The sequence below is a fragment of the Penicillium cinerascens genome (assembly GCF_028974065.1).
Source record: "Penicillium cinerascens strain IBT 15544 chromosome Unknown contig_16_segment0_segment0, whole genome shotgun sequence".
Lineage (NCBI taxonomy): Eukaryota > Fungi > Ascomycota > Eurotiomycetes > Eurotiales > Aspergillaceae > Penicillium > Penicillium cinerascens.
Window position 1 is genome coordinate 1486706 of NW_026695286.1, and position 24192 is coordinate 1510897.

General features: G+C 50.5%; 7 protein-coding genes across 7 annotated transcripts; 5 read left to right on the top strand and 2 right to left on the bottom strand.

The window, feature by feature from the left end:
- Positions 1-14: 14 nt before the first annotated feature.
- On the top strand, positions 15-8125 carry N7498_000521 (uncharacterized protein; the record flags this gene model as incomplete). Its single annotated transcript, XM_058447584.1, has 11 exons — positions 15-612; positions 670-823; positions 878-3617; positions 3675-4568; positions 4621-4724; positions 4778-4977; positions 5040-5603; positions 5656-5707; positions 5763-7849; positions 7932-7988; positions 8040-8125. 11 exons carry the CDS (start codon positions 15-17, stop codon positions 8123-8125), a joined length of 7536 nt encoding a protein of 2511 aa, XP_058312995.1.
- Positions 8126-8761: 636 nt separating this feature from the next.
- On the bottom strand, positions 8762-10259 carry N7498_000522 (putative transcription factor TFIIE complex alpha subunit; the record flags this gene model as incomplete). Its single annotated transcript, XM_058447585.1, has 3 exons — positions 8762-9932; positions 10012-10107; positions 10165-10259. The coding sequence occupies 3 exons, from the start codon at positions 10257-10259 to the stop codon at positions 8762-8764; spliced, it is 1362 nt and encodes a 453-aa protein (XP_058312996.1).
- A 334-nt stretch (positions 10260-10593) lies between these two features.
- N7498_000523 (pseudouridine synthase PUS2) lies at positions 10594-12623 on the top strand (the record flags this gene model as incomplete). The annotated part of the gene is made up of 4 exons (XM_058447586.1): positions 10594-10822; positions 10892-11081; positions 11139-12338; positions 12395-12623. 4 exons carry the CDS (start codon positions 10594-10596, stop codon positions 12621-12623), a joined length of 1848 nt encoding a protein of 615 aa, XP_058312997.1.
- A 1911-nt stretch (positions 12624-14534) lies between these two features.
- Positions 14535-15879, top strand: N7498_000524 (M20 family metallopeptidase; the record flags this gene model as incomplete). The annotated part of the gene is made up of 3 exons (XM_058447587.1): positions 14535-14624; positions 14690-15075; positions 15132-15879. The coding sequence occupies 3 exons, from the start codon at positions 14535-14537 to the stop codon at positions 15877-15879; spliced, it is 1224 nt and encodes a 407-aa protein (XP_058312998.1).
- Positions 15880-16203: 324 nt separating this feature from the next.
- N7498_000525 (uncharacterized protein) lies at positions 16204-18120 on the bottom strand (the record flags this gene model as incomplete). Its single annotated transcript, XM_058447588.1, has 3 exons — positions 16204-16277; positions 16331-17722; positions 17778-18120. The coding sequence occupies 3 exons, from the start codon at positions 18118-18120 to the stop codon at positions 16204-16206; spliced, it is 1809 nt and encodes a 602-aa protein (XP_058312999.1).
- Positions 18121-19238: 1118 nt separating this feature from the next.
- Positions 19239-21383, top strand: sit1 (putative siderochrome-iron transporter Sit1; the record flags this gene model as incomplete). The annotated part of the gene is made up of 8 exons (XM_058447589.1): positions 19239-19466; positions 19529-19612; positions 19673-19813; positions 19864-19968; positions 20027-20504; positions 20558-20839; positions 20891-20950; positions 21004-21383. The coding sequence occupies 8 exons, from the start codon at positions 19239-19241 to the stop codon at positions 21381-21383; spliced, it is 1758 nt and encodes a 585-aa protein (XP_058313000.1).
- Positions 21384-21802: 419 nt separating this feature from the next.
- Positions 21803-23908, top strand: N7498_000527 (putative C6 transcription factor; the record flags this gene model as incomplete). Its single annotated transcript, XM_058447590.1, has 1 exon — positions 21803-23908. The coding sequence occupies one exon, from the start codon at positions 21803-21805 to the stop codon at positions 23906-23908; it is 2106 nt and encodes a 701-aa protein (XP_058313001.1).
- Between the last annotated feature and the right edge of the window lie 284 nt (positions 23909-24192).

Consider the following 24192-nt stretch of genomic DNA (forward strand, 5'->3'; position numbering starts at 1 on the left):
GCGAAGAAAATGTCATGGCAGAACCCCCGCCAGAGAGCTCTCACACTCCGCCTGGCACTCCCTTGAGTGACTCCACGCGTGGCCACAGCTCGATGGAAGACCCCGATCCTCAGGGGCACCGGAAACGCCCACGTCTCGACAGTGGAAGTCGCGTAAGTGAGAGCTTGTCTATTGACAGTGCTGCCTTGACTCCGGCCGCGCCTGCCTCCGACATGGACCTCACTCCAGACTCGCGTCCCAGCAAAATGACAATCAACGTGAAGTCTCCAACCTCCGAGATGAATTTCGAAACTATCGATCCCGCGCTTGCTCAACCCGACGCCCCCCCACCCCATTCAGACTCCGACCCCGACGCGCACCCGGACAACGTGATCTCTATCTCCTCCTCTCCTGCCCACAGTCCTGAAATCGAAGTCGCCGACCTGGAGGACATGGACCAGGATCCAACAAATTCCAGCTGGAGACCACTAGAAGAGGCATTACGAGACCAGGAATCACCCGAGGTGATCGAGGTCGACGATATGCTCTCTCTGGTGGACTCTTTCCCGAGAGTACGGGATAGAACGACCCCTCGCGAGAACTTACAGATGATTATCATGATGATTGAGAAAGGTATGTGACTTTGTGTCCACGCTGGCATGCTGGTTCTGGTACTGACATGGTGTACAGGCGACTCGCGTGATGCCACCGCACTTACTGCAGTAAAGCTGTGGATGGATGATTGCGTGCGAAATCTAGATCGGTTGACGGCTCCTATCATTGCCCGAGACTATGAATTCTGGAACCAACTGCCTTTACTCATGGAAACACTTTTCCGTAGACAGTATGGTTCACCTTTCGATTGTTCCTTGTTGTTTCGTGCTAATTTGGACTCCAGACAAGAGCTGCTTATCGAAGACGAAGAGAAAGGATTAACGGGCCTGGAAGAGTTCTTCATGGATTATGTCCACATCACTCTCCACATGGTTCGCCAGGATATCATGTTCTTGCGCCTGTTGGCTGAAGAGCCAGAGGCCCAGCTACCAGACAGTCCGACCCAGCGCTGGCTACAATTTCTTGCATGGTTGCTGACATTCTCGAACATTCCTTTCTATCGCACTCTAGAGGCAGTACACGACACTGATGCTTTCGACTTTGTGCTCCGAATCCGAGCGAAGACTTTCGCTACCTCCGTCGATGCCCCTGGCGTGGTGGCAGAATACACCTCCCTTCTCCTAGAAACCATACCCAAATTTCCGTCTTTGTTGAACAATCTGGTCTCCAGTTTGCTTCTCGCCAACAGCATCACTGACTGCACGCTGGAAAAGATGCAGAATGAGCAGAATGAGCATTCAGAGACCGCTATCGACTTGTCGGTCGATTCGCTTTTCCTGAAGGTCATCTACGACACAGTCCGTCAGCTTGATGACAAGTACCAGCAGTGGGTTACAAAGAAGTCTCCCCTGGTATCAAGTGACTTCAGCGAGCATATGCTGCGCCAAATACCTCGCGTTTACAGCTCACTCTGTCAAAGCGACCCCTCATTCATGGAACGGATTTCCAAAGACCTTCAAATCCAGCTTCCAATTGATGTGAGCATTGATAGCAAGACCAGAACCATTACCTGGGGCTGGAAATTTGCTGTCCTGAAAAAGCTCATCATGGAGGGCCGCATGGAACTTCGGGTTCACGGCGTGGAGACCATGCAATCAGACTTGGTGACCATCTGGAGACAGCACATCTCCAACGATGCTACAGGCGCCGCCTCACCAGAAATTCAATACTTGGTCCACTTTATTCAGCGCAACAAGATTGTGGACTATCTCGTAGGGGTTGACTCTCACCCTCAGTTGATCAGCCGCAGCAGCAATATCGTTGGGTTCTTGATCGTGACGAACACGTACACGAATCTTGAAACCGACGTCATCTGGAAGGCTGTGACAGAGAGCCAGGACAGTAGAATCGTCTCCGAGGTGTTAGCTATGCTCACTCGGACGTTCTACATGCACCCGACTGCGTCACCAGCTTTGCTATATGTCTGCAAGAAGGTCTTGGAGCTTCCTCTGGAGCAATTTGACGCTCGCATGCTCGAATTTTGTGAGAACCTTCTCGGTCGGATGTCAGAAAAGCCCGCCGATCACGGGTACTATGACCAGCCTGGTGATCACGTGGATGCCGTCCCTCTGTGGCTATGCGTGCGTCTCATTCGTGAAAGCACTGCCGCAGATAATCTGTCCGATGAGCAGAGGACACAATTGCAGAACTTCGGTAGCAAGCAACTGGCAACCTTCATCAAAACTGGCATCAATGAGGCGGACCGGACGGAAATTTACGAGCGATGTATCCAAGATATTGCTGAGATGAACGAGTTCACCGCGGGCAGCATGCAAGCGCTGAACGCTCTCGTCCCTATGCTCGATGCACAGGAGATTAACAAGTTGGCCACAGACTACGACTTGACACGCCTAGTGATCACCGACCTACTTCACACTGTGAACGGTGATCACGTTAATTTATCCGATGCGTTTTCACAGCACGGCCTCGTTTCGCGCGTTGTGATCTTGTTCCGCCTTGTTGATATGGCCCCAGAGACAATCACGCCCGAACTCGGACAGGCCTTGTGGAATGACATCCTTCTGTCAAGCAAACTGGGATATGATGGGCACAAGACTGTTTGGAATATGATGGTCACTGCGTTAACGCGCTGCTCAAAGCCTAACCCTTTCCTCGACCGATGCATCCATGAGTACCTGCCTACCTTGGTCCCGAAAGACTATTCTCCAGAGTTGCTTGCATTTACAAAGATGTCGGTCACCTATGAAATTCGCTTTAACCCGCCTCTGGCCGCCGGAGAGAATGAGGTTGTAACCATTCCTGGAATGGATCGCATTTGGAACTTCATTTTGACATCTCCGCCGGGTTCCATTGAAGATAAGGCAATTGACTATGCGATCAAAACCTACCTGGATCACCCAGTCATCAAAATATCACCGTGGTCTGCCGTTGAGGCCACTCATATTGCGATTGCAGATCGCTGCATCGACCAGCTCAAGTCATCTGCAGCGGCTCTGAAGCCCTCAGAGACTATCGCCGCAAATGGCGAGTCTGCCACCGGACCGGAAACTCCAGATGATGAAATCGGACCGGAAGAGCTACGATTCAGACGCTCGCTTCAGTTCCTCTACCGATTGCTCCATGGGTTGCGGGCTCGTCCGCAATACGTTTCCCCAAAGGGATCTCCACCCAGGTTGCCGGAACGCCCACTGAAAGGTGATCCGATAGACCTGTCCTGGCAATGGTTCAACGGCAGTACTAGCTCTGGTGTTAAGACGTTGCGGATCGGCGGTCTTTCGAATGCTGCTGAGCTCGTGGAAATGCTTAGCCGGCTCTCTGGATTTTCCAAGTTCTCAGCAATCTGCGGTGGACAGCGGCTCGACCTGCTTGGTGACCCGGAGGCCCTCGTGCAAGACATTAATGTGCTCCATTCAGGTCTTCTCATTCTCCGCAAGGCACCGGATGCTCAGGAAGTATCGCGTGACAGTGGCCGCCATTCTTTTACATCGGTCGACTCTGAGGTCCTGAAGCATTTCGACGAGATCTATGCCTTCCTCGCTCTCAAGGAAAATGTCGCGCGGGAGGTAAGTTCAATATTGCTTTCAAGTTCTTTACTGGATGCTAACGTGATTTTCATCCAGGTGTATGATTTCCTCGCCGTGTTTCCGCCCCCCGACCGCATTCTCGAGCTTGTCAGGTCCGAGCAAAACAACGAGGACTTCTTATTTCCCTTTGAGAAACCTTTCGTTGCAATCTACTCATTCCATGTGCTGCTGATGTGCCTTCGTGATGAAGCAATGGAGACAACACCGAACCAGACCTTTGCGTCGCACAGCATTGAGATACTGGTGGCATTTTTGATGGCTGATGAGTTTGCCAGTGGCCTGAGTAAGGATACAGTCAAATTCTGGCTTGCTTCAAATGCGACTGAGTGCCTTCTGGCAGCATTTGTCATCTGTGGCACTCCCACGGACGATGCAGCATTGGTCCAGAACCCAACAAAGCTGGTCAAGCGTCTTCTGGAGTTCATTCAGATCGCTCACAGTACGCCTACCCTGCCCTTCAGCACTCTGAACCAGAAGCTTATCCGCTTCCCTTTCGCTGTTCTCATTGATGGCTCAACACGGGATGGGAAGTTTTGGAAGGCAGTCAAGCAGGAAGCGCACTTCGACCGATTAATCCAGTCACTGCTTTTGAATGAAAGCCGCCAGTCTGTTCGCATCGACGTGGCGGAGAGGATCAAAATAACATGTGGTCCTTTGAAATTGCAGAAGCAGCCGCTCAAGACCAACGAAGAGCCGCAAAGCCCGTCCTCTGCCGAAAGTACTTGCAGAATAGACATGTTGGCTACTGTTTGGGATGCTTTTCTCAAGACCATTCCTAAAGCTCCAGAGTATGCTTCACAATCTGCAGAATTCTTCACAGTTGCTCTCTGGGTTTTCCGTTCGGTTGCGGAGAAGTCTCCCCGAGATGTCATTTTCAGTCAATATCTTAAAGAGTGGAGCCTCGTCATGCTCGAGCATCACACTGAAGAGGTATGTGCTTGTTTCTCACGATAACAAGTGATCTCTTTGCTAACGGTAGTAGTTTGTTGGTCGTGAGACAATTGACCACTTGATCCATGGATTTGCTCTTTTGCTAGAGCTGTGTCTTGACCTGGCAGACAAGGCTAACGTCGAGCTGGAAACTTTGTGGGTTTTACAAGATAAGGAACGCGAACAAACATTTGACTGACCATTTTTAGTGACCTTGCGGAGCAAATTTTGACCAACTATCTGTTCCCAGACTTGTCGCCCGAGACAGAAAATCTCATGACCCCGCAAGTTCCTGTCCTGCATACACTCACTCGTCAAAAGTTTTACAGCATTGTCAATTTGCTTTGCAAACACAATGACGTGAACCTTGCGCAAGTCATGGACCAATTGGAGGATATCATTCCTCGAGGTTTGTTAACGCACTGTTTGCTCTATCTCCGAATGACGCTTGCTGATATTTACTGTCTGTAGACGTTTCTTACGGTCACAGTTCGAGCTACGATCGATCTAAGATGATCCGAGCTCCACCAGGCTATGCGGGGCTTAAGAATCTCTCGAATACCTGCTATTTGAACTCTTTGATGACACAGCTTTTCATGAATATCGAGTTCCGGGACTTCATGTTGAAGCTTGATCTTGTTGATCCGCAGTCATCACAGCGACTTCTTGAAGAGACCCAAAAACTTTTCGCATGGATGCAAGACATCTTTACGAGAAGCACCGATCCGACGGATTTTGTCGAGCAAATCAAAACCTACGATAACGAGGCCATCGACGTTACCATCCAGATGGATGTCGATGAGTTCTACAACCTGCTCTTTGATCGTTGGGAGGCACAAATTGTTAATCCAAAGGAAAAGAAAAAATTCCGATCCTTCTACGGAGGTCAACTTGTCCAGCAGATAAAGTCCAAAGAGTGTTCTCATATCTCGGAGAGAGAGGAACCGTTCTCTGCCATCCAATGTGACATCAAGGGCAAGGCCAACCTCGAAGAGAGTTTGCAAGCGTATGTCGAGGGAGAGATCATGCAAGGAGGTCAGTGAGCAACCGCTATTGGGAATGAGGCTCTTCCTAACATGTGAATTAGATAACAAATACTCTTGCACGGGCTGTGGCCGCCATGTTGATGCTGTCAAGCGGTAAGTCGAGCTTTTGTGAAGGGCTTGGGATTTCCATTTCCTAACATATGTGCAGAGCCTGTCTAAAGGACGTCCCAGACAACCTGATCTTTCACCTCAAGCGCTTTGACTTCGACATGGTGTCTTTGACGCGGAGTAAGATCAACGATGAATTTCAGTTCCCAGACCGTATCGACATGGCCCCCTACAAGGTAGAGCATCTATCTGATCCAGAGGGCCCCGTTGAGCCGGACACTTTTGAGTTGGTCGGCGTTTTGATTCATACTGGCACGGCCGAATCGGGTCATTACTACTCCTACACTCGGGAAAGACCCTGTTCGGGTACTTCGACGTCATGGGTTGAGTTCAATGACTCGGAAGTTAGCACTTTTGACCCAGCAACCATTGCCGACCAATGCTTCGGCGGCCAGAGTGGATCAGGTCACAACATGAGTGGTCACCAGCTCAACAAGGTTTGGAATGCCTACATGCTGTTTTATCAGCGTGTTTCTACAATGGAGAAGTCCAAGGAGGTCTACAAGCCGTTGCAGCCTGGCTACCCAGTTCGAGCTTCTGTGCCTGACGCTCTAGCCAACATGATTGCCTGCGACAATGAGGTTATCATTAGAACCTACTGTCTTTTGGACCCGCTCTACTCATTCTTCGTGCAAAGTCTGCTCCAGGGGTTGCAGACCGTTGCACCCGACTTTGAAAGAAAGTCCGATCTGGAGCTGACGGCCATGACAGTCGGACTGGACACATACGAGCAGCTCGTTGCACGGTCCAAGGATCATGCATGCTTGGACGGAATTTCCACCGAGATCTCGAAGCTGCTCACCCGGAACGTATACGCGGCATTTCAAGTGCTCCAGTGGTTCTGTCGTAAGGAAACCTCGATGCGCAACCTGGTTCTTCGGATGCCAAATGGGGAAATTCGACAGAAAGGTGTCATGTTTATCACTGCGGCCATCAGAAGACTGGAAGATTATCTTCATGATCCAAATGTTCACGAGCACGAACGAAACGCCTTGCAAGGCCGCTTCGACTCGACGTTGGAGCATCTCGTTGGCATGATGGAGGATCTTTGGCCTGCTCTTCAGACCGCTCCTCGCGCGTGGGAAGATTACTTCGATATCCCGCTAAGAATCATCGACGCATCACCGTCAGCAGTTGGAATATTACTCGACAATGGCTTCTTCGTCCGTTGCCTGGAAATCATCTGGCTCGACCAGGAAGACCGGAAGAGGCTGAGGGGCAAGTATGCCAACTACATGAGATTGGTGGAGAAAGGTCGACGCTTCTCATATCTCACCATGATGTCCCTCTGCGCAGTCTTTTTCAAGAAAATCGACTTTGCCCTTCCCGTCATTCGAGATGACGAGCAGCGAGCCATGTCAGACGGCGGCATGTACCCTCTGAACACGACCGAAAGCAGGCTCATCAGACCACTTGAAGAAGATGGAGGTCTTTCTGTTCTAATGAAGATCATGCAACAAGACAATCTTGGTAACAGTCGGGCCTGTCGCGTGATCGTTACCGCCATGCTTCAATCAGAACCCCAAGCAGGCTTCCTAGGTAGCATTGTCAAAGTGCTGCAGTCGGGTCTGCGGCTGTCACCTGCTGATCTTAGCATCCCATTCCTGGAGGCAACGCTCGTATTTTGCAAATGGTGCCCAGATGAGGGTGATGCTGCCAAAATGATCAGCTTCGTCGCGGAGGGAGTTGAGTCCATCAACAACAGTGCAAGTGTTGAGCACCTCGAGTTCTTTACCCGCGTCTGTGCCGTATCCAACGAAAGATTGGGTCGAAATGAGGACTGGTTCACGGGATTGGTTCAAAACGAGATTCCCCACTGGGCACCGACCCTACTCATCGACACTGATAGATCGGTTCGCCAGGGTACTATGGAAATACTTCGGACTTTGCTCTTCAGCAACGACAACAGCGATATCACCGAAGAAACGCAAGCTCGATACCTCCAGATTGGTCGCAACCTCATGGTTGGCTGTGTGCAGCGAGTCGAGAAGTCATTCATTAACACCCGGACTCAGCAAGTCGAGTCCAGAATCGTTGATGGCATCATCGAGGTCATCAAACATTGCCAGGAAGCATACTTTGATGATGAGAGTGAGGAGGATAAGCAGACTATCGACAGTGCAAATTGTACGTTCAGCCCACCCTCTATCGTTACTCGCGTTTTCACGTTCGGGAAAAACTGTTTCGACATTGACTAACGCGCATCCAGCGATCCTCGCCCCCCTCGAACACATGACCATCGAAGTCCCAGACGATCTCGTCTCAGGTACGGTCCCCTACTACAAATGGAACGACGAAATCTGACCCGGGCTCCCAGAATCCGATCTGCCCTCTCCCGATGAATGGGAAGCAACCTCCGCATTAGCCAGTGACTCCGAGATGGGAGTCGCCGGTTCCCCATAGCCATGCCCTTCGATCCTTCTCACTTTGCTTTCTAGCGATATTCATGAGTTCAGCGAAGACCGACATGATCAAGATTCATTATGATTTCATGAAATGCGTGATTTTTTAAGTCTCACGGAGGCGTTGCTTTTGCTTTTGGCCCCGGGCGTTTGCCCTGTCCGGGATGTTACAATACAAGGCGTCTGGTAGAATACTTTTCAATTTCATATTCTGCATAGTGTGGCTCTTTGAGCGGCGTTTTACATGCCCAGGTGCTTTTTCTGTTTCTGGATCCTGGTAGTTCTGCAACTCAAGGTAGAGTACAGGTAGTCAGCAGGGGAGAGGATTTGTAGATGGGGAGGGTCTGTGAGAGAATTCAGGTCAAACATTGTTGAACAAGTCATGAAGGCATGTTGAGAAGAAGTCGAGCACCCAAACCCGACCAAAATTGGTCGACTTCCATCGTGTGGCAAAAAATGTGACTGAATAGTACTAGAAAAGGATATTCTGAACCATCTCAAGAGAATCTCTAGTGTCATTGATAGCCTAGATTGTTGATGCAAAATTAAATGCCCAAAAATAAGCCTCCAAACGCCAGCGCCGATGCCTTGGTCCCACGACCATTTTTTTTTTTCATTTGACCCGTGTTCGTTGGTGTCATACGTCTTCAAACTCTTCCTCGTCCTCGTCAGACTCCTCCTCCTTGACTTCGGGCTCGGCCTTCACGTCGGGATCCGACTTGATAGCAGGCTCTACAATTCCGGGCTCAGACTTGATCCTCTTCATCGCAGGCCCATCGTCAGCTGGCGTAGTCGGTGTGCCAATCGATGACGGAGCAGCACTGGATGCAGTCTCGTGATCACGCTTAACACCCGCAATACCTGATGAAGGGGTGGGAACATTGGTAAGGCCAGCTCCTGTAGCCGGGGTGGCTGGTCCACTTGGACCAGAAACTCCGACGTCTTCGAATTCCTCGTCAAACTCATCGGAGTCTTCTTCGGCACTGCTGGCATCTTGCTCGGCTTGCAGGGCTTGCTCGCGCTCCATCTCAGCGTAGTAGGCCGCGACCTTGTCGTCCAAGGCATCCGGATCGGGCTTCTGGTCTTCGTCTTCCAGGTCTGACTTGACGGGCATACCCATCTCGTTCTTGACCGGCGCAACGCCGACGTTTGCGTTGACGGTGGAGTGGGTGTGCCAGACAGGAAGGGCGTTTTGCTTCTCGACAGCAGCTTTGCGAGCTGCCTCCTCGGCCTGATCGGCAGCGCTCTTCTCCTCGCTGGATGTGAGCGCAATCTCCAATTGAGCAGCATCTGTCTTGATCGTGGTGCGCGTAACGTCCTGTGTTTTGACGGGCACGGAGATCGCTTGGCGCGTGGGATGGGTGTGCTGGTTCCGGGGAACCTCGACCTTGTGATCCCAGGCAGTGTCGAAGTCGTTCGGCGGGATTTCAACAGAGTCGATTTGCTTCAATAGCTTGAGCATCTTGTCGAGCTGCGCCATGAGCTTGCTGTTCTTCTCGTGGCCAGTACGGTCAATTCCCTCCACGCCCTTGACGTCCTCGGTTCTTTCTAGGATAGCGCCACAGTTTTGACACTCAAATCCTTCGTCGGAAACCAAGCTTAGCACATCCAACTCTGTCCATTCTGAGCCGCATCGCAGGCAGATGTACTCCTTGCGCTCTTCGCTCGGGGTGTACTGCGCCTTGATCGTGGACGTCAGTGTGGAGACCTTATACTTGATTGCATCGATGACCGGGTGGAGCGGGATGTAGTAGTATTCGCGGTTAACGGGCCGTGTTGAGCCATCGCGAAATTCGGAGCGCTGGTTTCTGCGGTTGAGAGAAGCCACCCAGATTAGCTTGAATGTAAAAACGGCCAACACCACAACACAGCCAAGGTGAAGCATACACTCCGATGAGGCGGTCCTCTCGCAATCGGGCGCACAGTTTGCGGAGATCCTTCTGCTGCATACCCATCAGAAAGGCGAGGTCCTCGGCGTGGAGACTATGACAAGTGAGTCAGATTAGCCTGCGCATGAAATCTTCTCAGAGAGCATCATACACCGAGTGTAAGAAGAGCGCATCAACAACCAGAATGTGGCGGGTCTCGTAGAAGGCGCGCACCACACTCCGGATGAGGGTGTTGGCAAGATCCATCGTTGCGACAGCTGTCAGAGCTCGAGGGCCGGAATGGCTGGACGGTCGACGACGGTCGAATCGGAAGACAAAGCTTCTGGGTTAACGTTTCAAGGAGAGACAGCAATCATCATTACAATCGAGTGCAATGAGATATATTGAGGAACAGCGCCAGGCGCGGAGGGGAATGAATGAGCCAAGCTGAAAAGAATAAATCGACGGAGCTTTGCGCGGGTTGAAAGAGGTGTTTGCGCCTGAGGCAGATAACGGCTAACCATATCGGGACTAGTGGTATCCGCCTTCAAAAACCTCCGCGGCGCATCGAAGACCGTCGTCTTTTTACTGAATCGATTTCATGCGCCCCTTTGCCCTTTCGCGCAGCTTAAAAGGGATTTTCTCCCCCAGAAGCCCAATTGCACCCGCATTGACCGTTCGCCCGAACTCCCGAGCCTTCTACAACAAGTTTAACCCTCGCATCGAGCTATCCGAGTTCTTCAGTCGAGTACAATGGCCGACGACAAAGGCGGAGGAGGCGGAGCTGGTGGAAGGCGTAAGAACCGCGATATGGGAAGGTCGGCTTGGAGGTATGTTACGTGCTTTTTTACCGCCAGCGCCGAGCTCAGCGGCTAACCAAGGAAGTCGTCAACCCATAGATAAAAGAGAGCGCACTGAGCGACAAGCCGAGGCCAAGCGCCGGAAGATTGAAAACGGCGAAGAAATCAAGGCACCCATATACGCGACCGAGTTCTCCAAGGAGGAAATTGCCAACGAGGAGCGGCGGCCGAAAAAGAAGGTCGCGGTCCTGCTGGGATATTCTGGAACTGGATACTATGGCATGCAACTGTACGTTCCACCCAACGATTGCCGCGCAATTTCTGTATATTGACCGAATGCGTGCAGGAACGAGGACCAGAAAACTATCGAGGGCGATCTATTTGCGGCTTTCGTCGCAGCTGGAGCGGTCTCCAAGGCTAACGCGTCGGACCCCAAGAAATCGTCATTCGTGCGCTGCGCCCGTACCGACAAGGGTGTGCACGCTGCCGGAAATGTTGTGTCGTTGAAAATGATTGTCGAGGATCCCGATATTGTCCAGAAGATCAACGAGAAGCTCAGCCCCCAAATCCGTGTCTGGGGTTATGAGCTTACCACTGGTGGCTTCAGTTGTTACCAGCTTTGTGACTCTAGAGTTTACGAGTACTTGATGCCGAGTCATTGTCTTTTGCCTCCCCACCCTAGCACCTATATTGCCAAGAAGATCGTCGAGTATGCCGAGAAAAAGGGTGATCTGGATGCCGTGAAGGCCAGGCAAGAGGAGGTTGCGGGCTACTGGGAAGAGGTTGACGAGAAGTACATCAAGCCTATCTTGGAAAGCGTCCCGGAGGATATTCGTCAGGTCGTTGAGAAGTCTCTGTACCTTGACGAAGAAAATGAAGGGGCCACGGAGAAGGAGGAAAAGGAGGAGAAGGAGGAAGACTTGTCCGCACTGCCAGAGGAGCCCGAAGAGCCCTCAACAGAGAAGAAGCCTTTCGTGATGGATCCTCGCCAGCGCCAAATTCTCGACACCATCAAGGCAATCAAGACAGCCTACACTACCGCCAGACGCACATACCGTGTGCCTCCGTCGCGCGTCGCTCGCTTGCAAGAGGCATTGAGCCGCTACGTCGGTACCAAGAACTTCCATAACTACACCATTCAAAAGACCCATAACGACCCATCTGCCAAGCGGCATATCAAGTCATTCAATGTCAACACGACCCCGATTGTCATCAACGGCACCGAGTGGCTCAGCTTGAAGGTACACGGTCAGAGTTTCATGATGCACCAAATCCGCAAGATGGTAGCCATGGCGACGCTCGTCGTTCGCTCCGGCTGTCCTGCCGATCGCATTGACGATACCTACGGCCCCCACCGCATCGCCATCCCCAAGGCCCCTGGACTGGGACTTTTGCTCGAACGGCCCATCTTCGACAGCTACAACCAAAAAGCCGAGGGCCTGGGTCGCCAGCCTGTTGCCTTTGACAAGTTCACCAAGGAAATGGATGAGTTCAAGCAGCGGGAGATTTACGATCGCATTTTCCGCGAGGAAGAAGAGTCTGGATCGTAAGACACATCCCTCCATATTTAATCTCGATACAATTTACTGACATGAAATGCAGGTTCGGCTCGTTCTTCAACCACATCGACCACTTCCCTGGGGACTACTTCCTCTATGTTACCTCTGGCGGAGTTGAAGTGGCTGAAATTGTGTCTGCTCCTACCGAAAAAGGTGTCCCGAAGAAGGAGGCTAATGACAAGACCGGGAAGTCTCAGAAGGAGGCCTTGGCTGAAGTTGAATCCGATCCGGAAGATGAGGGCAATCTTCCTGGAGGCGAAGAGGGCAATTAATTGTCGGGTTGAGTAGATCATAGTATCGATGCTCAGTCTTGTGATGTGTCATGATTATATAGCAGAATCAATCTAAAAGAAACGGCATCGATCTTGTCCACTCTAATACCCACTGAGAGTGGTGTAGCTCTGTTGAATTTGTCCTATACACCGAGGCGGAGAAGTACCGAAACGAGACCACTAGGACTTAAATTTGAAAACAGGGCGCGGAGTCCCAATTCAGTTGTTGAGGTTTTCGAGGACAGAGTTGGTGTGAGCGAGATGAGGTATAAAAAGTTGTTTGAGGCAGCGGGATGAAGGACTGCGATGAAACCAAACAACCACGGGAATCACAATCCCAACGTCATTCACCATGTCTAACAGGCCTCGCAGTAAGCATTACCGGGGTGCCGGGGGCCTTGGTATATCTAGGTGCCATTATGAAGTTTATCTACGTCTTGTTGAGATGCCTCCATTCTTTATGATATCTCTTTTCTCTTCTTCATAGCTTTAGAATACCATCCTTTCCATTACGTTAAAATTTCCGTAGACACGTTTCATTCAAGCCGGAGGTTACAGCTAATCTAAGCTTGCCGTTTCAAAAGCCTTTCTATTTACAGGTGTAAGTGGCTCTCCCGCAAACTCCCCATTCGGCCCCACGACCGCAATAATGTTGCGCATAGCATTCAAGTCAAAGTTGATTCTCGTTGCCAAAGCTCCTCCGCCAATATGCGTAGTGAGCGTAATGTTGTCCATGCTCACCAATTTCGGCGACACCTACGGCTCATAATAATGCACATCCAGTGCCGCAGCAGAAAGATGACACGTCTCAAGAGCGTGAATCAACGCATCCTCATTAACAACCGGTCCTCTCGCCGCGTTGACAATCCTGCTTCCAGTTTTCGTCAAAGAGAGCGCTCTCAAATCAATCAAGTCCTGCATATGTTTATTGGGCGGTGTATGCAAGGTAACACAATCAGCCACCTTCAGAAGTCCGTCCAAAGAGTCATGTCGCATTCAAGTCCTCGTCTTCCTCTTTATCGGCGCGCACAATATCAAAACAATCAGATACAGTGCAAATATGAGCACACCGACGTTCAACGTGGAGAAAACTACAGCCGGGCCAAGGAGATACATATTACAAATGTGCCTCAATACTTTATTTTTAGTCCTTCTAAATCTCCTCCTAGGAATTTTTGTAAACGTCATTCTAGATATCTTTTGACTCCATTTTCCAAGGTACTTCTCTAAAGGTCTTTTTCAAACCTCCTGGACAGATAGTTATTCCCGCCTAATTAGGCCCAATTACGATATCTTCTTGATCCGGCTGTAGAATATGTCAAAAAAGCTGTGAAAGGTGTGACTACGCACATTGCTATCGGCGCAATACCGACTGTTGCACGGTGCTCGATAATGAAAAGCCATCTCCAAGTCGCATGAGCGTAGCCTTGGTTACCGGTCTTTATCTCGAGTAGCAACTAAGCAACCAGTGTCCCTTAAACCCAGGAGGTGAAGGGAAATGGACGACACATTACAAGATTATCCAGGCCAGGGATTAGCACTTTCCACTAGTCAACTAATCAATACTCCATGGCCCTCAGAATCAATTTCATCGACGGTATTTGTGGCTACTCTAAGTCACCGTGTACTGTGAAATAAGGGTCTGGCCCAGGGTAGTTCGCATCTTCCTTCCCTGTGTATTGCTTATGTATTCCTAGACAGCAATACCCTTCCACTATATGTTTGTCCTGAGATTTAATCTTAGTACAGTCGCTCAGCAATGGCTGAAATTAGCGTCCGACGGGGCGGCCTTAGTTCCGTGACAAGGGTCCGGTAGTTGCCGATCACAAGAACCGATCGAAAGGGTATAAATAGCGGGGTCATGGTCATTGGAAGTAGAGAGAAATTGATCATCCAAGATACCTCTCAACAATGACTTTGCCCACCAAGAAAGAACTTCAACAAGCGATCGAGGAGTACATCTCCACGCTGGCTAAGCCTCTTCGCGAGTTGAACAAGAAAGTAACCAAACACCCGCCAAACCCCGTTTTGCTTTGGCGTAGGCATGAAACTAACAGAGCGGATAGATTCATGAAGCCCCGGAGTTGGCATATGAAGAGCACAAGGCTCATGATGTGATTTGTAATTTCCTTGAATCCCAGGGAATATCCACAACTCGCCACGCCTACGGTCTCTCCACTGCATTTGAAGCGGTCGTCGGCGAGGCCCCCGGACGCTGCATCAACTTCAATGCCGAATACGACGCCCTACCAGACATCGGACATGCATGTGGCCACAACCTGATTGCCACAGCCAGCGTCACGGCATTTGTAGCTCTGGCATTCGCGATACGAAAATTCGGGCTCCCAGGCCAGGCCCAACTATTGGGAACGCCAGCAGAGGAAGATGGCGGGGGAAAGATCGATCTGATCCGCGCCGGAGCTTACGAAAAGGCCGACATTTCGTTGATGATGTATGGATCCGTTGCCTTACCCCACGTTGCGGAAGCCAATAAACTGACATCCGCAGGCATCCCGTTTCCGAGGAGGAATTCGCGACCCACGACGTACGCGGAATTGGGGGTCGTACTTCCATCTCCTGCTACGATCTAATCACCGTCTACAGGGGAGTGAGTGCGCATGCAGCTGATAGTCCGTGGGACGGTATCAATGCGCTCGATGCGGTAGTGTCGGCGTACAATAATATCTCTATGCTGCGGCAACAGATTCATCCCACCGAGAGGATCCATGGAGCTATCGTGCAGGCACCGACTGTTACGAACGCTATTCCCGAGCTCACAAGAGTAAAGTACACGATTCGGAGTCCCACTGTCGAAAGGACTAGAGCACTAGGTGATCGTGTACGGAAATGTCTGGAGGCGGGTGCTCTCGCTACAGGATGCAAGATCGAGGTGGAGGAGACCGCAGTATATGCGGATTTGGTCGTGAATCCGCCGCTGTGTAAGGCATTTAAGGAATGTATGGGCGATCTGGGAGATCAGGTCTTGGATTCCGATGATACCCCGGTTAGCGCCTCCACAGATCAGGGCAATGTCTCGCAGATCATACCGGCACTCCACGCGCTCATTGGGATCCCGGTCAAAGATGGAGCACGAAACCATACACGGCAGTTTACATTTGCTGTTGGGACTGAAGAAGCGCATGCTAGGACCATCACCACAGGCAAAGCAATGGCCATGACTGGGTGGAGGGCGCTCGTCGACGACGATTTTTACCGGGATGTGAAAACGGCATTCACACCTGGCAAGAAGATGTAAATCTAGGATCTCGGCATTTCCACGACGCTGGAGTACGAGAAATAATTCAATGAAACGTCACTCGGACGAATCGCTGCGTCTGTGCCATTGAGAACCCCCATTATCATGTCGACCGGCCCGGTACAGCGACCAATCAGACCTAATTGCGCGCATCTGATACTAGTCTCATTCCCTGTTAGTTGTTGATACCGAGAAGAAATAAACATTCACTCAATGTGGGTTTGTTATTAGTATGAAACCAAATCCAAATCTCAGGCGAAGACAATCGTGAAGAAGGCTGCGCAAGAAGAGTCCTGTATCCCAAGGGCAATCAAAGTCGTCAGACTAGGCATTCAGGTTGAGCGGCGAGACGCAAGAGAAAGAGTTCAATTGCGGATCCTTGAATGCCGAAATCATTCCTGCGCCGAACATTAGCATGAAGTCAGTATGGAAACGAGAAGGATTGGCTAACCCAAAACAGCCGCATACATCCCCAGGCCGCACATAGCAAGGGATGCCAAAAAGTAGATGATATGCCAAACGTTGACTCCAACTTGCAAGGCGCCACCGGCAAAGAACCCGCGACAAAGCCTTTGAGTGGAATTCCCCGACCGAGTCACTCGTCCAGAGATTGGGTCAAAACCTTCACTACATTCCCACCGAATCGAATTCTTCTGAATATCAAAGCCAAGTGCATACAGTGGAGGGAGGCTATAAGTCAGAGTCAGCAGCATTGAGGCCGATATGACGCTGACGAAGCCTATGTAATCCGGGACCGCAGCTGCAATGACAAATGCAATGATCCACCACACTGGAACGCATGCAGCATAGAAAACCTTGCCAGTCCGAGTAGTGAGTGGGGGTGCTTGGAAGATGTCGATAAAAACGTTGTTGTAAATAACCTTTATGCCAATGTTGCCGTACAAACCACCTGCGATTAGCGCCGAGACTAAGGTTATTATGTTACCGGCGGTCTGCCATCCATAGACACTGAGTCCCTGATAGCTCGGGTTGTAGCTATATTGTCCCTGGAGATAGTAGATCACGCAGCCGTACACGAGGTAGACGCTGTAGATAAAGAATTGCGCTAGCCACATTGCTTTGATAAAGTCGCGAGGTCGCTTCATCTCGGCCAGGAACTCCACAAAGAGTTGAACGCCAGCATACGCCAAAACGCCCGAAAGCATTCCAGTCAACGCACCAATGAGTCCGTCGGCGGGGATTGTGTTGTAGTGCATAATTGCGGGATAGTTTCCGTCTTTATCGGGTGTGATGGTCGTTTTGTCCACCGCACTGCCTGCAGATCCTAGCTTCGCGGCTTTATAATTCGGTGGCGACTGAGCAATAATAGCCATCGTCATGAAAATCACAAACAGGTTCATAAAAACTGCGAAATTGGCAACCCAGCCATAAGATCTGAGTGTCCGAATCTGCGAAATCGCGAACCCGGCACAAGCAAAAATAACTGGGCAGACGGCATAGCACAGTTTGAACTTGGACATCTGGGAGATGTTCTGGCCCATTAGGATGGTCACTTGGCCCGTGATCAAAAGTAGTGAGAGACCCTGGCATACGTTTGTGAAATAGCGACCCCAGCGACCCAGTGTTCTGAATCCAACATCGCCATAGTTCTTGACCGGAAATTGGTAGCTGTCGATGCCGAGGAAAATGCGCCAAATGAGATATCCAGAGTATCCGGCCATGAACCCAAAAACCGTGTAGAATGCAATGCCTATACTGATTGTCAGATTGTTGTATCCAGTGTCCTTCCAATCATCAGTCTCACCAGGTCCCCAACCCAATGTACCCATTGTGAAGCCAGAGCCCCAGGGCCCGAGAATATCAGTGGTGATCAAGAAGAAACCTGGATGAAATTGGCATTAGCGCAATCCTTGGAAACAAGACTTGTTCCTTCTTACAAGCACCCCAAGAGGCAGATCTAAAGGAACGACTCGCATTTGCCCACTCCTCGTCAGTGATTTGGAGTCGATTCTCGCGGCTTCTGAAATCATCCCCTGTCAGATTCGCAATAGGGACAGCATTGCGATTATCTTGGTAACTCTTTCGCTCAAAGAACTGTCGCACATTCATGACAGGGGACTCGAGGGTCAGTTCCTCCTCTCTGGTCTTCTGCGCATAGTAGTGGTATTCTTCGAAGGTCACGGCCGGGTCGTACGGCGTTCGAGCCTGAGGTTTGATGAGTGAGCTCGAAAGTGCCTCATGCACAGAGTTCGTGGGTTTACTGTCGATCTTCTGATCCATAGTGAATGCAAGACGACCTTTATCACTTTCACTTGGAGGCCTCGACGAAGATGCGGATAATGTGGGGTTCTGTGCTGATGGGGTCTGAAAAAACAATGAAATTCGACTCATGCAAGGGATGCTCAATGCAGGTTCGTATTGGTCTTGCTCTCCATGTATCGAAGACCTTGCCTATACGTTGCCGTAGTAATATATGCATAATATTTGAGTGTGTTACAAGCAGTTAACTTCCGAAACATCTCCACTTCATCATTTTTACCGAAGACTGGCTTCAATAGGGGATATGTTGCAAGCTCAATACGACGTACCTTGACTTGGGTTTATCGTCACGATGAGCCACGGCTGTGGCTATCTCGCCCCGCAAATCGCATTGCAAACGGGTAGATTAGATTCATGTTCCCATAGCTTTCATCAAGCGACTACTAAATAGTAATAATCCGGCCAGGCCCATTGGGTCGCAGATTATTTTTTGGTGTAACCTCGTCTGGCACCAAAGTAATGACAAGAAACTTGCTGATTTGGAAACCCGCCGAGGTGCTTGCTTCAATCCGTTGTGGTCGAAAAGCGTGCGACAACTCTTACCACCATAAGAACCAGTGGGTATTATACCTGTACCCGATGTCGCATTTGAATTTCTGCGGCCCGCATAAGTTATCCACCACGTAATTCATGCATTGAACGGCCTTGGCATCTTTGTCTTCCAGTGTCGCCTGTCAGAGTCTCATATCCGGGAGACGATGGAGCTATGGCACACGGGCATCGGGAATTGAAGAGCACTGAGCACATGGTCGAACACGAGGTGGAGCAGAATCGGGCCGCCCGAGTGGCCGAGATGAAGCAACTAGAAGTTTAACAGGGCTGGGCAGCTTCTTGGCAGGCCGTAACGAGTACCTGCTAAAGCATCCGGAGCCGAAATTTCCATCAGATAAGATGATATCCGTGGATTGCTTTACTTGGTGGCGCCAGCAGCTCCGGCGCCAACGACTCCGGCACCAGCAGACCTTTTTCGGCGTCGGCCAAGAGCTTGGCTACGCTGCCCGTTGAAACTTTTAAAAATCGGAATTTCCCAAGTCCTTTTTTCTTTCCAAGGGCATCGATTTTTGACTCGCGTGCCCACCATGTCCGCTACGATCACCGGCTTCGGAGAACGCTCGGAAAAGGACCCTGAACCCCAGACCGGGCCTGTTCCCGAAGTCCAACTCTTCGGTGAAGGCTGCCCCGGTGTTCGCAGAATTGAGATCATCACGTCACATTTCGGTCTCATCGATCGCATTTTTCTCTTTGCCAGCGTGTTTCTAGTCGCCTACGTTTACGGTCTCGATGGAACTGTTCGCTACACCTACCAGGTTAGTCTCGCCAAAATCGTCCCAAGTATATCCTAGAAACTGATCAGGAACCTTCTTTGCAGCCTTATGCCACACAAAGCTACGGCCAACACAGCTTGCTCGCGACTATCAATGTCCTCCGGGCCGTCATCGCCGCCGCCGCACAGGTACGGATATCAATATTGGGGGAGGGGGAGTTTAAGAGTGCTAATTTGTAGTACTTGTAGCCTACTGCTGCCAAAATTGCAGACGTTTTCGGCAGAGTTGAACTAATCATCGTCTCGATAATTTTCTATACCATCGGTACCATCGTCGAGACATTTGCTAAGAGCGTGGAGGCCTTTTGCGCCGGTGCAGTCATCTACCAGGTATGGTGCACGCCTCGAAACCCGAAAACCGTCATTCTAACACGCCAAAGATTGGATACACTTGCATCATGCTCCTTGTCGAAGTTCTTATCGCTGATGTGACTTCCACTCGGTCCCGTCTTCTCTTTTCCTACATCCCGGCTCTTCCCTTCATCGTGAGTCTATCAGTACTGCGCCCTACGGCCCTCCTCTAACATGGTGATACTCAATTAGATAAACACCTGGATAAGTGGAAACTTGACAGCCGCCGTGCTAAAAGTGACCTCTTGGCAATGGGGTATTGGCATGTTCGCCATTATCTACCCCGTCTGCGCGCTTCCATTGATCACTGTCCTCTTGATTGTCCAGCGCCGTGCAAAAAGGTCTGGCCAGTTGGAGTCCTACAAGAGTTCATTTCAGGTCCTTGGTGGCCATCGCCTATTTATGGAGCTATTTTGGCATCTTGACGTTGTCGGACTTATTCTGATGATTGCCATGCTTGCTTGTATCCTCGTTCCTTTCACAATTGCTGGAGGTATCACTGCTCAGTGGAAAACGGCAAAGGTTATTGCGCCACTTGTGATTGGTATTCTCTTGGTCCCGGTCTGGGTTTATTGGGAGAAAACGTGCCAGCACCCTATGTTGCCTTTCAGGCATCTCAAAGATCGTGCTGTCTGGGGTGCGCTCGGGATCGCGGTCATGTTGAATACTGGTGAGTAAACATTCTTCCAATCACTATCAGGGCCATAATTGACATCCTTCAAGCCTGGTATCTTCAGGGTGATTTCTTGTACACCGTGCTCTACGTTAGCTTCGACGAGTCAATCCTGAGTGCAACCCGAATTTCGTCCCTCTACAGCTTCACGTCAGTCATCACTGGTGTCATACTCGGCTTCGTGGTGGTAAAAGTCCGCCAACTGAAGCCTTTCATTATTTCTGGCACGGTCTTGTTCATGGTGGCCTTTGGTATTCTAATTCACTACCGTGGCGGTGCTGGTGACTCCAGTCACTCAGGAGTGATTGGCGGCCAAGTTCTTCTTGGTATTGGTAAGAAGAGTAAACAATCTGTTTTGATGTGCCGCACTAATAATTTAATAGCCGGTGGCCTGTTCTCCTATCCCGCTCAAGCTAGTATCCAAGCTGCCTCAAAGCACGAATGTGAGTCACAAAACCCGACCTCGCCATGAATGCACAACTAACATTGGTTCAAGACCTGGCCGTTGTCACCGGAATCTACCTCGCCTCATACAATGTCGGAAGTGCCATCGGCAATACTATCTCTGGTGCCATCTGGAACCAAGTCCTCCCGTCAGAGCTGGAGCATAGGCTCGGAAACACAACTCTTGCCACCTCAGTCTACGCTGAGCCACTGGCATTTGCGGCGGCGAATCCGGTGGGTACCCCGGATCGTGATCATGTCATTCTCGCATACCAGAAGACGCAGCGGCTGCTTTGCATCACGGGTATCTGTTTAACGATACCGCTTATTGCATTTGCGTTTTGCATTCGCAATCCTACACTTACCAAGGAGCAGAGCTTGGTTAAGGCTGAAGACAACTCTAGTACCGATGCGGATTCTATTCATGATTAGATTATGTACCCCATCTGAAATTGTTCTGGATAATCTGTTATATATTCTAGGTAGCTTTACATTTTCTCTAGATGCTTGATATATTTCCGCGCCGGTTAGATGATCCCGTTTAGAGGCCTATCATTGCCTATCTGAAATTTCTGATGGAGCAGGAGATATTTCAATCCGCGTTGAAGTAATGAAATTTAAAAATGGAGCACAAGCATGTAGGTAGGCATCTAGTTGGCCCTCTCCTCCGCCTAACCGTCACTAAGCGGTGACGACCCCGTTTGAGTACTGCCGCTTGGCTTAACGCGACGCGGCGAAATCTCACCACCACTCTCATGGAAAATCTCACAGGCAAGTCCCTGTACGAAATGAATGCATACTGAAGACAAGACGACAAGGCTTTGTGGGCTCCTTGATTGGCGAGGACTCGGATGGCTGCCAACGGGCAACAGCGTAGTGGGCCGGTCCCCATTGCCCCGGCACCGAGAACCCACGGAGGACCCGATAGAAGCGGCAGTGGCGGCCCATCTCAGCCTGCCATGTCCTACGCTTGCCAGACCTGTGCCAAGCGGAAAGTCAAATGCGACAAGTTGGCCTCGGCTTGTTCCCGATGCCGCAAGGCCGGGCTCGAATGCATCTACCAAGTACCCGACCCACGATCTCGGAAAAGGAAAGTGAGCGACGATGTGCTTGAAAGACTGGCCCGATATGAGCGCATTTTGCAGCAAAATGGTCTGCTAGATGCCGAAACATCAACCGTCGAAGAGATGTCATCTCGGGAATCGGCATCGGCCAGTCATATCAAACCCCGGGTATCAAAATCCGGTAAGCTTTTGACTGGCCAGGGAAGGTCGAGATATATCGACAGCGATATGTGGTACAACCTCGGAGATGATACGATTCAACACCTGTCCGATGACGAGGAAGAGAATGAAATGGCCCTTGGCGATACCCATGTCCCTGGGGGTGACGCGCCAGATCCGTTGACTGGTGCATTCATAGGCTCCCAACAAAGCGTTCTGGAGTATCATCCAAGCCATGCGGATGCCATGGTATTATGGAAGACGCATACTGAAAACGTGGAGCCTTTATGCAAAGTTCTGCACATTCCATCAACTGATAAAATGATTGAGTCCGTTTCGCAACATCCTGAAATGGCCTCGAAATCAGATGACTGTTTGTTATTTGCGATATACCACGTTGCGGTGTTTTCCATGACGGAGGAAGAATGCACCAATCAACTCGGACAGGCGCGGTCGACGCTGATGCAACGATTTCACTTTGGCGCACGGCAAGCTCTCGTGAATGCGTCGTTTCTCAAGTCAACGGAGGTTTCCGTCTTGCAAGCTCTCTACCTGTTCCTTCTGTCCAGTCGTCACTGGTACGATCCGCACACTTTCTGGATCCTGACCGGGATCGCGACTCGTTTAGGACAACGCATAGGTCTCCACAGGGACGGAGAAAAGATGGGCCTGCCACCATTTGACGTGGAGCTGAGGCGACGGCTCTTCTACCAGATTTTCCCACTAGATGGCGGAGCAAGCCAAACTGCAGGTATCGACTTTGTCACTCTGCCTGAATTCTGGGACACTCAGCCTCCCTTGAATATCAATGACGACCAAATTTGGCCAGGAATGACAGAGAAGCCAGTCGAGCAAACGGGCGCAACGGATATGATTTTTTGTCTGTCGCGTGCATACGTTGGGAAAAACCTAGTCAGGTCAGGAAAGCCAATCAACAGCACAAGTCCCTTGAACTTCCCAGATCACCACGAAGCGGAGAAGGTCATAAGCGCAGCAGAAAGCGAAGTAGAGGAAAAGTTCATTCGCTACTGTGATATTGTCAACCCGCTGCACTTTCTCACCATCGGTCTTGCTCGGTCGGGTATGACAGCTATGCGTCTCAAAATCCGCCTCCCCAAAATTAGGGATCAGACTGCCACTGATGCGGAGCGGAAGGAGTTGTTCCAACTTGCACAAAAGACTTTGGACACTGATGCGGCAGTTCATGCTCACGGAGGTACCAGAAGGTATCAGTGGCACATCAGACCATTCTTTTTGTGGGGGACACGGGACTCTTTTATTTTCATCTTGACTACATTGTTGAAAAGACGTGACTTGCTCTCTACGGAAGAAGTCAATGCGGCCTGGAAAAGCATCGCGCAGCTCTACCACAACCACGATGAGCTCTTTGACGACAAGCAAACTCTGCATGTGGCCCTTCGGCGCCTTGCTCTGAAGGCTTGGGATTCCTACCTGCCGAACAGCAGTGCCCCGGAGCCAGGCTTCATTGATACCTTGCGAACATTGAGGGAAGAAAGAGAAAAGAAACAAATCAGAAGAGACAGGTTGATATGTTCTACCGACGCAACATCATCAACTGGCCCATCCCTTGCGAGCGATGTGAATACATCACTCGGCAGTCTGTCGGATAGCATTGGTTTTGAAATGGGCCCCAATTTCGAGATTGATGTAGACGAATGGGTATTCTGGGGTCAATTGATGCAAGACCACCAGACCCAAGGCCGTCAACAATGACCGCAGTTCCGACACAACAAACTATACTCGAACCAAAGGAAGCTCTCGGCAGATGTGGCCTGCAACGGCCGTGATTGGCCAACTGCTCGGCCGCCAAGCACCCGAGCAGAACTCGAAGTTGCTCCTGTCAGCCAATCAACGACTGTGTTACCTCGGGTCTCTCGCGGCTCTGATGCGGAGGTGAATATCTTGCTCGGTGCTATATAATGGAGACCGATTCTTCTGGCCGTTGTGTTTGAAATAACGAAATAGTTCCAGATGCAAAATTGTCTCTCCATCCCATC